The sequence below is a fragment of the Catharus ustulatus genome, chromosome 31 (assembly GCF_009819885.2).
Source record: "Catharus ustulatus isolate bCatUst1 chromosome 31, bCatUst1.pri.v2, whole genome shotgun sequence".
In the NCBI taxonomy this organism is placed as follows: Eukaryota; Metazoa; Chordata; class Aves; order Passeriformes; family Turdidae; genus Catharus; species Catharus ustulatus.
In genome coordinates, this window is record NC_046251.1 from 3,290,354 (window position 1) to 3,305,295 (window position 14,942).

The 14,942-nt window shown below is 51.8% G+C and overlaps 1 protein-coding gene across 1 annotated transcript; it reads right to left on the reverse strand.

Annotated features, from left to right (window-relative positions):
• Positions 1 to 8,200: 8,200 nt before the first annotated feature.
• LOC117008978 (keratin, type II cytoskeletal 8-like) lies at positions 8,201 to 13,959 on the reverse strand. Its single transcript, XM_033083123.1, is given in 7 exon segments — positions 8,201 to 8,243; positions 8,494 to 8,986; positions 9,863 to 9,995; positions 13,177 to 13,229; positions 13,232 to 13,369; positions 13,719 to 13,851; positions 13,942 to 13,959. Coding segments are annotated over 7 exon segments (1,011 nt in total).
• Between the last annotated feature and the right edge of the window lie 983 nt (positions 13,960 to 14,942).

Below are 14,942 nucleotides of genomic sequence, written 5' to 3' on the forward strand. Positions count from 1 at the left end.
GCTGCTCCAGGATCCAACCTGAGTTCCAGAAAGGAAAATGGGGAATGGGATGAGGATTGTGAAGGTGGCAGTGAAGGGTCTGGAGGATGAGGAGCAGCTCAGGTTTGTCCAGCTGGGGAGGAGGAGACTGAGGGGAGACTCCTTGGGGGCTGCAGCTTTGTCCTAAGGGGCAGCTCCAATCTCTGCTCTGGGGAGCAGGGACAGGACCCAGGGAAGGGCTGGAGCTGTGCCAGGGGAGGGTCAGGCTGGAGATCAGGGAAAGGCTCTTCCCCAGAGAGTGTCGGACACTGAACAGGCTCCCCAGGGAATGGGCACAGCCCCGAGGCTGCCAGAGCTCCAGGAACACTTGGACAATGCCCTTGGGCACAGGGTGGGATTTTGGGGTGTCAGTGCAGGGCCAGGGGTTGGACTGGATGGTCCCTGTGGGTCTTTCCCAGGTATCCCATGGCAAAGTGCTTGTGGGAGCCAGTGCTGATGCCCTGGCCACGGGACGTGCTCCTCCTCTTGGCACATCCAGCAGCATTTCCCAATCCAGCAGCTTTTCTTTGTGGGCACCTATGTGGAAATGCACAAAAAAAACAAAGACCTTCTCAAAACCAGCTCTGCAATAAATTTGGGCTGTGCAGAGAGGCTGAGAGGGGACTGGGGAGCAGCTGGAACTGGTTTTAGCTTGTTCCCTGCCCAGTCAGGCCCAGAGGTCAGAGCAGCAGTGCCTGGACACTGAGGCCTCGTAAACCCCAAGGTTCTCCCCGGCACCTTGTGCAAGTTCCCTCGGTGTCACTAATGAGTTGTCCTGCCAGGATTCTTTGCCCTTTCCGTGCCCTTTCCATGCCTTGTCCGTGTCCAACACCTCCCTTGGGCTCCAGACCCTGGGAACTGGAGCTGGGGAGGTCTCAGCTCACCGTGCCTATGAGTGAAGTGAATTTGTTCTTGAGAGTCTGGAGCTGCTCCTTCTCTTGGTGCTTCACCATCTGCACACTGGGATGGAGCTGGGGCTGGAGCGGCAGCTCTGGGGCAGTGAGGGGCGATGGTGGTGATGGGGATGGGGTGATGGTGATGATGGTGATGGGGTGATGGTTATAGGGTGATGGTGATGAGGTGATGGTGATGGTTATAGGGTGATGGTGATGGTGATAGGCTGTTGGGGATGGGGTGATGGTGATGGGGTGATGGTAATGGGGGTGGGGTGATGGTGATGGGGTGATGGTGGTGATGGTGATGATGGGGATGGGGTGATGGTGGTGATGGTGATGGGGTGATGGTGATGGGGATGGGGTGATGGTGATGATGGGGTAACTGTGATGGGGTGATGATGGGGTGAGGATGATGAAGGTGATGGGGTGATGGTGATGGGGCGATGGTGGGGCAGGGGGTGATGGTGATGGGGTGCTACTTGGTCCAAGGCTCACCCCGCACCCTGGTAATTCTGTAGCGGGGCAAGCCTGGGACCAGAGCAGCATGAACAAGGGTAAAAGATACAAAGAAGCTCTTTTCTCCCAGGGGGTTCCGAGATTTATTTCTTCATGGCATTCAGGGGGCAAAATAGCAAGATTCCCAAGGACAGGGGTCTTTTCTGGGATCAGGAAGGGGAGGGGGAATTGGCATCCTGCCAATAGGGTAAAGCAGAGGAGATAGGGTCAGTCCATAGGTATTACAGGGGTTAAGAGTCAAGGGACATGCCGTTCGTAATACATCTTGGGTAATGGGTTACAACAATGGTGATGATGGTGATGATGGTGATGGTGATGGTGATGATGGTGATGATGGTCATGGTGGTGATGGTAATGGTGGTGATGGTGATGAGGGTGATGGGGTGATGGTGATCATGGGGTGATGGTGGTGATGGTGATGGGGTGATGGTGATGATGGTAATGGGGTGATGGTGATGGTGATGATGATGATGGTGCAGGGCTGGGAGCCCAGCAAACCAAAGCTTGCACTGCTGTAGCCAAACCCTGCTCTGGCTGCACCAAAACCCTGTCACATCTTGGAGCACAACTTCCACCAGCCCTTCTGGGTCCAGACTGAGAACCATTGCAGTTCCTGCTGCTAGAGCAGCCCAGAGCACCCCAGGGACACAGGGCAGGGCTGAAACCACACAGTTCTTGGGAAGACCTTCAGAGGAAGAGACAAAATTCCCTTCACATGGCCACAGCAGTGCAGGAGGAGCAGCAGTGCACCGTGAGCTCCTGGAGAGGGGCTGGTGCTGGAAGCAGATTCCTAGGAGCAGTTCCCTCTGCAGAGCACCTTTTCCTTTTATTGCTGTGGAAAATGGGGTAAGGCTGCACAAAACTTCCACAAAATGTTTGTGATACAAAGAATGGGGACTAATTAACATTTCTTGTGCTTGGCAGCCAGAGCAGCACCTGCCCTCTCCTATTCATTCAAGGAATGATTTAAAGTCACAGGGGCCATAGTGAGGCCTTGTGTAAGGACAACAAAACTTAGGGAATTTGGGTCAGGTGGATTGCTTTCAGGTGAAAATTTACCTTTTTTACTGGTTGGGTGAACTGAAATTGAGACTTTGAAGGTGTAAAATGCTTTTTGTCCAAGGACATCCTAATTTTTTGCTGGTCTCTCTGCTTTCAACAGAGAGATTTGAAGGAGAGTAGTTAATAAAACTCTCAGCAATAAATGGGAATTTACTGGGAATCAATAAAGTCTGGCTGGCAGGTTAAGGATAGATAACTATTTTGTTGCTGGTTCTACCTAGAAAAAGGTAGAATGCTGTGTTTTAATGCCAGGAAACCTCTGCAGGGCCAAATCTATTTCCCAGGGTGGTTTGCCTGCAGGTTGCTGATCTGGGTGTTTTCCAACACATTCATTAATTTGAGGGAATTGCTGACTAGTTTAAACCAAAGCCAGTGCCTGGAACGTGGTGGCTTTTTCTAGACACTCCTTGGCCAGATCCTTGGAAAAGCAGCATCTCCTTGTCCCTCACCTGCAGGCTGACCCCAGCTGGTTTGGGCAGGGCCTTCCCCTCTGACACTGTGCCCTTGTGGTGCTGGGATTTGGCTCCTGTGTGTGCTGGGTCCCTGGAGGAGCAGGTGGCCTTGGAGCCGTGTCCCTGCGTGGGCGGGTTGGGTTTTGTAGGGAAGAGCTGGAAGTTTCAGAGCAAGGGTTTGGTTTTGTTCCACATATTTCTTTCCTCTTCCCTGTGCTGTGGTCAGTTGGGATTGGAGCCACAGTTCCCAGCTTTGTTGGAGATGTTTGGGAGCTCTTGGATGCTCTGAGGCTCTTGGACATCCTGAGGGGATCTGGGCAGGAGAGGAACCCGAGTTAACCCCAGGGCTATCCTCAATCCTCGTGTTGCTCCAGACTTTGGTTGTGTTTTGGGGCTCTCTGGCTGCAGCTCCTTTCCCCACGTTTCCATCCTGGGGAATTCCTTCTGCTTTGGATGAGTCAAGTGACACGGCCAGGCTGGGAGTGCTGTGAGGCAGGAATCTGGGGGAGGAGGGGTCTGCAGGGGTCTGGTCCCAGAGGAGGAGGGGCAGTGGATGAAGGGATATGTGTTGGAAATGTCAAACAGACTCCAGGAAACCTCATGCAATCCCAAAAGTTAAGGATGAGTTAAGCCAAATAGAATTGTGGAATCATGGAATGGTTTGGGTTAGGAGGGTCCTTAAAGCCATGGGCACCTTCCACTACCCCAGGTTACCCCAAGCCCCATCCAGCCTTGCCTTGGACACTTCAGGGATGGGGAATGTTCCAGTCCATCTAAGCTGGGCTGGTGGAGGTGCTGGACACAGCCCTGGCGGAGCCTGCAGCTGGATGAGACCTGAGGCTGCACAAAACCTCATCTTCCCTCCTGGGAGGTCTCCCACTGGGGGAAAACACTGGGGGTTTGGGTTGGGGGAAAACCCTGGGGGTTTGGGAACTTTTGACTGGAGAGGCATTTGGCTCCTCAAATAACTGGATTAAATGCTGGGAAATGCTTTGGAAAATGCTTTGGAAAGCGTCACAGCCAGGCAGGTGGGGTCTGGGTGGGGTTTGCTGCAGCTCCAGAGGTGATGGTCTCTGCTGTGTCCTCACTGCTGGTGGTAGCTCAGTCACTGGCTGTACCAGAGCCTTCCCTCGGTGCTCAGGTTACCCAGGAGCTCATCCAAATCCCACCAGAGCCGCCTTTATTGTTCCCATGCTCTGGAAGAGGTTTGGAAAACCACAGCTTGGGATTGCACTGACACCTCAGAGTCCTGAGTCATCCTTTCCCTGTTCCAGGCAGTCTCTGGATCACCTCCACAGCTGCAGTCCTGGTGTCCAAGGAGCTGCTGTCACTCCTCTGTTCCTCACATCGAGGAGAGCAGGAGCATGAGAAATACAAACAGAGAGAGGAGATGAGTCACTGATCAAACCCTTGGTGGGATTTTGGGGCTGCAGTCCCAGATCTGGAGCTTTCAGGCCAAACCTTTGTTTCTGGGGACACAAGTGACTCAGCAGCAGCAAGGAGTGGACAGAGGATGTGTCACAGACAGGGAAACCCAGCAGGGGCTGGGAAAATTGGCCTTTAAAAAACCTTTTTAATACAAATATGGAAATCTGCAGAATAGAGCCCTCGGCATCTCTCTTCCCCATCAGGTTGGAACAGATTTCTTGGGATCTTGCCCAAATAGTGCAGGAGTAACACATTTGAAATCCAGAGCAATCGATGGAGGCACGCTTGGAACGCCAAAAATCTCTGGGATTCAGTGATGGTTGTGGGAGCCCAATTGCACAGAGCCCCTGAAGGGACATGGCAGGGAGGAAGAGCAAAGGAAAACCCATTGCCCCTTTGCAAAGGCTCTTCAGTGCCCTTAGAGGAGGAATTCCAGCTTGGCTTTCAGGTCGGCTTTGCTCACAGAGGCACAATCCGTGTGTGCTGGAGTTCTCAAAGGGAAATGGAAAAGAAAGGTGTTCAATGCCAGCAGGTAACGAGGTTACAAATTCCCAGGGCTGCTCTCCTCAAGCACACACATTTCCCTGAGCTGTTAAAGCCTTTTAGTCCCTTATCCTCTCAGGAAGGTGACAAATGTCACTGGACAGAGAGGAGAAGGAAGGGTTTGAGCCACTTGAGGTTTCCAAACATCCCAAATGAACACATTCAGCTAAAGCTGATCCACTTAAGGTGGGATTCTACTCTTTTTAATGAAAATCTGCCCAAAAGTTGGCCTTTAGGTCCCTCTAGAGTCTCCAAAGAGGGAGAGGTCTCACCTCCCTTCCATGACATTGGCTTCTGCTCCCCCTAAAAGCCTGGAGTAAATATTGTATTTGGTTGAAAGAGCTCTGAGCACAACAAACTCCTCCTCTGCACTGTGGGGAGGGAGGTGCGCTCCTCATACCTGCAAGGGGACGAAAAAACATCCCTTTGCTCCTCATTATTCCTCAATATTATTATTATTAAACACAGGCACATGGAGGGATCCTTGGGATTGTCCTGGGCAGGGCCAGGAGCTGGAGCTGATGACCCAGCTCAGGACATCCCATGATTAAACAGAACATTAATCCAAGCCTCCTCCTCCCCCTCCAAATGCCCAAATGCTGGTGGAAGTCACCCACCAGCACCTGGAGCAGCTCCTGACCCTTGTGCAGCCTTTGCCACCCAAACATCAGTTCCATTGGCACCTCTCCTCACTGCAGGAGTGTCTTCCACAGGGAAGTGCTGCCAGGAAACCAGGCCTGGCCATTCCTTCCTGCTGGAATTGTTGGGCAAATCCCTGTGAGTTTGGACTGGGCATGTATTTGTTTTTCAGTGAAAGAAATGGGTTCCGAGTGACAAAACTGCAGGAAAGGCAAGTAAATCTTTGCTGGAGAAATGAAAGAGGTGATTTTCAGTTCCATCCCTGCTGGAATATCAACAGGGCTCTGGGTGGGAACACTCTTAATTCCTTTGGCTGCAATGGGATAAGGCTTAGCCCTGGAAATCACTCTTCTAAAAGTGCTTTTATGTGATTTTCTTGGTATTCCCATGGCCTGGGGACATGTTCTGCTCCATGGAGGAGAAGTTCCTGCACGCAGTCCCAAGTCACTCAATGTTTTAGGCTGAAGCTGTGTGGGAGTTTCAGGAGTTGAGCACTTTTTTTGGGATCCAGCCTAAAAGGAGCTGAGAGAGCTCAGCACTGCCCTGGTTGGGCTCGTTATCTCCAGGTGTTTAATTGCAGAGCTGGGTTGATCTCAGCATCTCCTGCCCAAACCTTGGCTTGGGAGCTTCTCCCTGCCCTGGAATCACATCCCAGGTAACCCTGACCTGGTGGCTCTGCCAGCTGCTCCAGAGAGGGGATGGAGATAAACCCTGACTGCTTTCCCTTGTCTGCAAGGAGCCTTTCCAAAAGTTGTGATCCTTGGGATCCACCTTTCTTGGTTTTAAAAAGCTCTTGGAGCATTCCTGCTCCCCTGGCATCTCCAGGGGCTCCTCAAAGCGCTCTCAGTCCGTGGAGGGGGGAGATGCTCCTGGGGAACAACTTTGGACCCCAAATTGTCTTTCTGCTCTTTGGCTGGTTGGGATGGTGGTGTTTGTGGCTGGGTGAAACCAGCCCCACCTTCTGGTCTCTGCTGGCTGTTAAACATGGAAAACTCCCCAGGGCTGCCTTGGGATCTTTCTGGATGCTCAGGACAGAGACAGGGAGGGGTGGGAGATGGGAAGGCTCTGAGCAGCAGCTGGTGCTGAGATCAAATCTTCCAAAATTGCTCTACAATGACACTTGCAGGAGAATTTTGTGGTGGCACAGAAACCCTACTCTGCTTGTGGTTTGATTGCAATTTATTGAAGAAATTTTACAAAATTCCTATAAAAAGTTCAGTAGGAGCAGAAAATGGGAGGAACAAGCTGGTTACACTTTGGTACAGAATTTGCCAACCCATTTCTTTGCCTCCCTTCCCATAAATAGAGAAGAAAAAAAACCAAAACCAAAACCAAACCAACAACAACAAAAAAAACCCAGAAACCAAAAAAATCCCAGAAAACCAAAACCAGCTAAACCTGAAGGTGTTTAAGCAGAGATGTTTTTCTGTTTCTCCAAGCAATGGTTTGAGTTCAACAATTGTTCTTCCTTGTTATTTTTCCCCACCTTCCCTTCGTTTCTAGCCCATTTCCAACTTCTGAGAAGGGGAATTATTTTCTGCTGGGAGACTCGTGGGTTATGTGGACTTTGGGCTTAAAATGATCCCTTTGGGTGGGTGAGGAATTCATTGGACATTAGAGAGCCCTTCCACCTATGGAAAATTAACGCTGAATTTTGGGCTGTAGGTAGAGCAGAAGAGCCCTGGAGTGAGCCAGCAATGCCAGAGGAATTGGGCAATGGAGAAACTGCCTGTGGGAAGACGTTTTGTTTTCAATTCTTTAAGAATTTGGGGACTGAGGGAGGAGTAGGTGGGAGGGAACACCATGGGCTCGACTCTCCTGGATTCCTGGGCAGGTGAAGGAACAGGCTCTGCTTCCAGATGTAAACATGATTGTTGCCCCTGCTCTGGATTGGCACCGGCACGCTGGGAAGGTGCTGGCTGAGCTCTGACGTTAATGAGACTCGTTAATGAGTCAGCTGATTGTTCACTGACAATGCACTCGCCAGCTGGGGGAGGGATGTGCACTGAATTGTTTGGCTGGGACAGGGAGCCCCCCAGCAGCCCTGGGAAGGTTTTCCCTCCATGGCAGAGTGACGAGCAGGGATGTTGAGATGATTGTGCTGGCAGGTGGAGGTGCTGCTCGCCCTCCCGTGCTCCAGGTCAGGGGCTCAGTCCGGGCTTTCCTCGCTGCTGCTTTTTGACAAATCTCAGGCTGGAGCTGCTTCCTGCTCCAGAGCCAAACCCTGAATTCCCATTGTTGTTGAAACCCGCTCCCAGCCCCAGCACGGCTGCAGTGGGGAGGCAGGGCACAGGCTGTGTTTGGAGGAGCAAAAAGGAATTTCAAGCTTTAGTTTCACACGTGCCAATTATTTCTTGGACAGTCTATCACTGGATTTCACACATCTTTTCTTCCTGGCCTGAGGTATCAGAGTCTCCCAAGGGACAATCTCAATGTACAAATCCCTTCAAATTCAAATCTGTTCGAGGAAAATGTGCCTCTTGCTCTTTGACCTCCCTAGCCCTACCTAAAGGGCTGGAAAAATTAGGCAGCAAAACCTAATTATATTAATTTTTGTGCCAATAACTACAAGCTGCATCTTCCTTGTCTTATCCTCAATTACAGGTACAATCAAGGAATCACTCAATATATTGTTTGTGAGATGGATTACTTATAAATATTCATGGCACCAACACCTTCTCCAGTCAGCCTGGAAGAAAAAGAGGATGGAGAAGCCAGAGCTCCTTGTAAGGATCATTTCAAGCAATATTTTCACACCAAAGACCTTGGAAAACAGACCCAAGGGATGCTGAGTCTGATGGGGGACATCCCCCAGGATTTGGAATGACACCTGTAACTGTGTAGGATGGGCGTGAATTTTCTCTGCAAAATTTTGTTGCACTTTCACCTCCTTCCAAGGCAGAGGTGAGAACATTTCTGGTTTGTGGGGGAGATCCCACCTGTTCTCCTCGCCCTCCAGCAGCTTCCTGTGGGTCATGATCTGCATGTCCAGGGCCAGCCTGATGTTCATGAGCTCCTGGTACTCCTGGAGCTGCCAGGCCATGTCAGCCTTGGCTTTCTGCAGAGCAACCTCCAGCTCCTCCAGCTTGGCCCTGGTGTCCTTGAGGGTGATGTCCCCATGGTGCTGCTCTGGATTGGTGATGTCCCCATGGTGCTCTGGATCAGTGATGTCCCCATGGTGCTCTGGATCAGTGATGTCCCCATGGTGCTCTGGATCAGTGATGTCCCCATGGTGCTGCTCTGGATCAGCGATGTCCCCATGGTGCTCTGGATCAGCGATGTCCCCAAGGTGCTCTGGATCAGTCATGTCCCCATGCTGCTCTGGATCAGTGATGTCCCCATGGTGCTCTGGATCAGCAATGTCCCCATGGTGCTCTGGATCAGCGATGTCCCCATGGTGCTGCTCTGGATCAGGGATGTCCCTGTGCTGCTCTGGATCAGCGATGTTCCCATGGTGCTACTCTGGATCAGCAATGTCCCCATGCTGCTCTGGATCAGTGATGTCCCCACGGTGCTCTGGATCAGTGATGTCCCCATGGTGCTCTGGATCAGTGATGTCCCCATGGTGCTGCCCTGGATCAGTGATGTCCCCATGGTGCCCTGGATCAGCGATGTCCCCATGCTGCTCTGGATCAGTGATCTCCCTGTGCTGCTCTGGATCAGGGATGTCCCTGTGCTGCTTTGGATCGGCCATGGCTGTCTGCAGCCTGGCCACCCGTGGGGAATGAGTCCAGTGTGATGGGTCTGGATGGGTCTGGATCCTGATTTCCAGGCCCTTCCAGCCAGGGCTGGAGACAGGAGTGTCCCACATTTGGAGAGATGCTGTGCCTGTACCTATTTCTTCACTCTGTGCCTGAGTGGAGCTGCTGGCCCAGGTGGCTCATCTCTGAGATGCCCACCCTGGTGTTCCAGAGGTCATTCCCGTGCCAGCCAGCTGAGAGCTGCAGCTCCTCATCCTGGATGGGCAGGCAGGTGACGTGGGGGACAGGCAGAGACTCCTCAGCAGGACTTTCCACACTCATCCCCTTGAGCTTCCACCTTCTGTGTCCTTCTGCTCCTCCATCTCTCGTTATAAAGCAGCATTTTCACATAGAATCATGAAGAATCAGGGAATCATTAAGGTTGGAAAAGACCTTTAAGGTCATCAAGTCCAACTGCCAAACATCTCCAAGGAACTATTCAAACTCCTCTCCAAATCCACTTCATTTTACACCTTTTCCCCCTGTCCTTGCTGCTTGTTCTCTCCAAAAGAAATTAGGCTTTGGGAAATGCTAAACAAAACCTCCCTGTTTGTTTTCACCTCCTCACCTTCCTCTGGTACCCAGCTCCGGTTGGAGATGTCCTTGGCCTCGGTGATGATGCTGTCCAGCTCCAGGCTCTGGTTGTTGTCCATGGACAGCACCACCAAGGTGTTGGAGATCTGGGTCTGCATCTGGGAGAGCTGAATTTGCAAACAAATTCATTTCTGTCCCAAATATTTCGCTGTTTCTTTGAGCCAAGGTGTAGAAGAGAGCTGGGGAGGAGCTGCAGCACTGACCAGCTCTGGGGCTCCTTGAGCCTCTGGGGACTGGGAAAATGGGGGAAAAACAGACTGGGAAATTTGGGATACTCTCACTGCTCTGTAGGGGGCTCGCAGGAAGTTTATCCCATCTGCCAGGACATCCAGCTTAGTCCCCAGATCCACTTTGTTCATCCTGGGATGGTGAAAACAGAGGCTGGACCTGACCTTCTCTGGGTCCTTGGGTAAGGTCTTTGTATCTAACACAAACCTTCGGAGTTTCAGATTAAATGAAGAACTGAAATTTCATATTAAACCAGAATGGAGGATTTCTAAATCTCTGCACCTTTAAACAGAGCCAAGAGTGAACTGATCTTTTGCCTCCACCTTTTTTTTTTTTTTTTTTTTTGGAGGGGAGGAGGGAGGATGCCCATGGATCCAAATAATGCCACACCACTGAATTTCCCTTTTCCTGCCAGCACCCTGGCAGATATTTGGTACAATACTGAAACAGTGGAAGGTTCTCTGAGTCTCCTGCAGGTGGGACAGGGGGCAGTGGGTACTGGCATTGCTGGGGCTGGAGGCTGAGGACTGGCAGAGCATCTGGGAAGGGACAAGGTCTGGATGACCCAGAGGTGATCTGGGGGACCAGATCAGTGGGATGTGTGGAATCTGTGCTGATCCGTGGGACACTCCTGAGTTTGGGATGAGGGACCTGAAACAAGGAGGAATTAGAGCCCAGCACTGCCCCACTGGCACAAGAGGGTGTTTCTGTTTCCTGGGGTGACTCCACCGTGCCTGGCATTGCTGGATGCCCAGGGTGATTTGAGTGTGGTTTGCCTTTCCAAAGCTGTCCCTGCCTTGGTGGTGGTGCCTCCTCACCTTCTTGAACATGAAAAAGTTGTTCTCAGCCTCCACCTGTGCAAACCCCTGCTCACCCTCTCCCTGCAGGCATTTACCACCTACCCACAGAATTCTGGAGGGAGTAGTGCTGGAACAGAGTCCTTGATGGAGCTTTGTTGTTTTTACTCCAGTGTCGCTGATTATGATGGAAAGGGCAGCACTGCTGGGCTGGGGGTGGGAGGGGCCGTCCAGAAAAGCTGCAGGTCTCATTAAAAGCACCTTTTGTCCATGAATGGGAGCCTTGTGCTCCCGAAATGTCGTGGGTGGAGCCGGGAGTGAGCTCATGGACACACCTGGTTATTCAGGAGCTCCCTGGTTATTCAGCTGCAGCTGCCGGGGGTGTCCGGGCAGGGAGGGCTCAGACCACGCTCCTGGGAAAGGTCAGAACCCAGCCTGGACTGCTGCCCAGCTCCCTTGGAATGCTCACATGGGGGAGATGAAAGGCAGAAAGAGCAGTTCAAAGGAAGGAGTCCGTGCATGTAATAAACCATCAACCTCTCCTGGCCCTTTCCTGGGGGAATATTCATTCCCATCAGGAATATCCATCCCTGAAAATAATTTCCATTAAGCAGAGCCCCAGCTTTGCATCCATTTATGGGTCTTGAAGCTCTTGACCACATAGAAGAGAAAATTCAATGCCTGTTTTCCAGTTTCTGGATTAATGTTTGGCCCAGGGGAATCAGAGGTTCAGGTTGGAAGGGACATTAAAGATCATGTCATTCCAATTCCCATATCAGGAAGAAAATTTGGGACCCAAAAAGCTGAAAATAGGTAAAGGTGGGAAGGACAAATTCCTAGGAATTGGAGCAGGAGCCTGGTGTGGTTTTGTAAGTGTAGATGCAAGAGGATGGTCCCTGTCCAGCAATGTGCATGGTGTCAATGTCCACTGATCCCACAGGAATATCCACCACTGTCAGACACAAGCAGAGCTCTAAAGTCTAAACTGCTTCTTAGATGTGACTTTTGACTGTCCAAGGATTTCATGTGCACGCTGATTTCCTTCCCCAGTGCAGTCAAGGATGTTTCCATGCTGCTTTGGGGCTGGAGGGAACTTTTCCTGTTGGGAAAGGTGGCACAGAGTGTCAGGCACAGGATCTGCCAGGAAAGGAGAGCAGAGGGCTCAGGCAGGATGCAGTGCCCTCGTTGGGAGCTGGGATGAGCACTCACTCCCACCTCTTGTGTTTCTGGTTCCACACTGACAATTTAAGCTCCTCATTTATTCACACCCATTCCCAGTGGATCCCTCATAGCCATGGGAGCTGACACAAACAGTGGATGGATGTTTTCCCAAAGTGCAAAGAGCAGAAGAGAGAGGAAACTCCTGCTCCCAACAGCCCAAAGAGTTGCTGGGCTGAAACTCCCACCCAGGATCCTGCAAACATTCCATGGGGTGGGAGGCAACTCCTCACTTTATAAAGTGCTCAAACTATCCAATACATTGAACAAATTCTGATTTAGTTTAAAACCAAAAGAGGAGAGATTTAGGTGGGATATTGGGAAGGAATTCCTTCCTGTGAGGGTGGGGAGGCCCTGGAAGCTGTGGCTGTCTCATCCCTGGCAGTGTCCCAGGCCAGGCTGGACAGGGCTTGGAGCAGCCTGGGACAGTGGGAGGTGTCCCTGCCATGGCAGGGGTGGCACTGGATGAGCTCTGAGGTCCCTTCAACCCAAACCATTCTGGGATCCTGTGATTCCATGGATGCTGCTGGCTCGGGTGGCTCCAGGCTGGGCTTCTGTGCAGACAAACGCTGAGATGCAGCTCCAAGGAATTCGATCAAAACACAGAGCTCCGGGGAGAGCTCAGAGCCCCTTCCAGGGCCTAAAGGGGCTCTGGGAGAGGGATGGGGGGACAAGGCATGGAGGGAGAGGACACAGGGAATGGATTCCAGTGCCAGAGGTCAGGGCTGGATGGGATATTGGGAATTCCTGGCTGGGAGAGTGGCAGGGGGTGCTGGGATGGAATTCCCAGAGCAGCTGTGGCTGCCCCATCCCTGGAAGTGCCCAAGGCCAGGCTGGACAGGGCTTGGAGCAGCCTGGGACAGTGGGAGGTGTCCCTGCCATGGCAGGGGTGGGGTGAGATGATCTTTAATGTCCTTTCCCATCCAAGCCTTTCCATGATTCTGAGATCACATGTTTTGAGCTATCTTGAACCTTTTCACTGATGCAGGAAGAACAGAGGGAAGGAAAACTGGACAGGTCTTTCTGGGGGTGTTCCCTGCCCGACCCTGAAGTCCTGCAGATCCTCGAGCTCGGAGCTGAGCTGCAGCCTCTCCCTCCCAGAGCCTCCAGCTGCCACCTCGTGTTGCTGATGTACAGCTCAAACATGAGTTCCAGGTTATTCTGCACAACTTTCTGGCCTTTCAAGAGGCTCCATTTGGTCTCCAGAACTTTGTTTTGTTGCTCCAGGAACTGCACCTGAAACTCATAACAATGTAAATAATTCAAGATCCTCAACTGAAAACTTGCCTTGCTTTTTATGAAATGGAGGTTTAATTGGTGGGGGTTGTAAATATTTTCTGTAATTTAAAGCATGGTTTGATGGACATGTCACCAAAGGATCATTGGAGGGAAGATTTGGGAACTGCAAAGGAACCTGGAGAAATAATTTGCTCCACATCCAGGTTGTCAAAAAAATCTGTATGAACAGTCTGGATCTGGAACTTTGTTTGCACAAAATCTGCTTTAATGATTTAGAATTAAATTTCCAACGTTGAGAACTGCTTGGCTCCATCTCCAGGCAATGCCAGAGCTGGAGGAGCAGACCCTTGTTGGTGAAGGAGGCCAATTTATTGTTGAGGGCTTTGATCTGGTCCTGCTCCTCCTGCCACCCCTGCTGTGGGCTGGGGTCGGTCTCCTTCAGGGGCACCAAGAGGTGCTGGTTGACCTTGACCTCTTGGATCTCTCCAGGGCCATATCTGAGCCCTGCTCCTCACTCTGCATCCCTGCCCCTGCCCTGGGCTGTGTCCTGCCCTGGCAGCCCTGGCCCTGCCCTGGTGGCCATCCTCATCCTCGCCCAGGGCTGTGAAGGCTCCTCCTGCTGGAAGCCCCCTGGTCCTTCCCATGAGCAGCACCAGCCCCAAGAGACCCAACCCTGAAAGAGGACAATGAAGGGAGGTGGAAGAGGAGCAGGAATCCTTGGGAGTTGGGATCAGGAGTCTCCTCAGCCTTCTGAGCTGGGCTTGACCACGGCTCAAGGGAGTGAGCTCACAGGTTTGGTATCTGGCACCCAGCCACCCCCACCCTGTGTCCAATGCCACAGGCTGGCAGCAGCAGCTCCTAAACATTTCTTACCTGTGTTTTCTAAGCTGTTTTTCAAAGAGGAGATTACTGGTGGAGAAAAAAAAGAAAAAAATAAATCCGTTTTCATCCATGAGTTGCCTTTGGGCTTGGTTTTAGCTTGGTCAATGTGGTTCCTGTTTAGTTTAAAGCTGAAAAATTTTAATCCCCTCTTCTGCAAGAGGGAATCCAGAGATGGGGAAAATACCAGTTTGATGTGCTTTGCTAAAGAAAAAAACCTGACTTTGCCCCCAAATTTCCAGCCATTGTGGGGTGGTGACAAGCTGTGCTGATCCAGGCAAGAAGTTCCTGTCTTGGTCTGCGCTCCTGAGCTTTGCAGGCAGAACTTCCCCTGCACTGAGGTGCTGCTGGTACAGGTAGGGACTTGGGAGGCACCAGTGCCTTTCTGGGAGCCCAGCTGCTGTGAAAATCCAAGGTCCCCTGAGGGAAAACAGCCGGAGGTATGAAAGTCCTGCTCATCAGAGAAGTCACAGAATGTTCTGGGCTGGAAGGGACCCATAGGAACCATCCAGTCCAACCCCTGGCCCTGCACAGACACCCCAAAATCCCACCCTGTGCCCAGGGGCATTGCCCAAACGCTCCTGGAGCTCTGGCAGCCTCGGGGCTGTGCCCATTCCCTGGGATGCCTGGGCAGTGTCCAACACTCTCTGGGGAAGAACCTTTCCCTGATCTCCATCCTGACCCTCCCCTGGC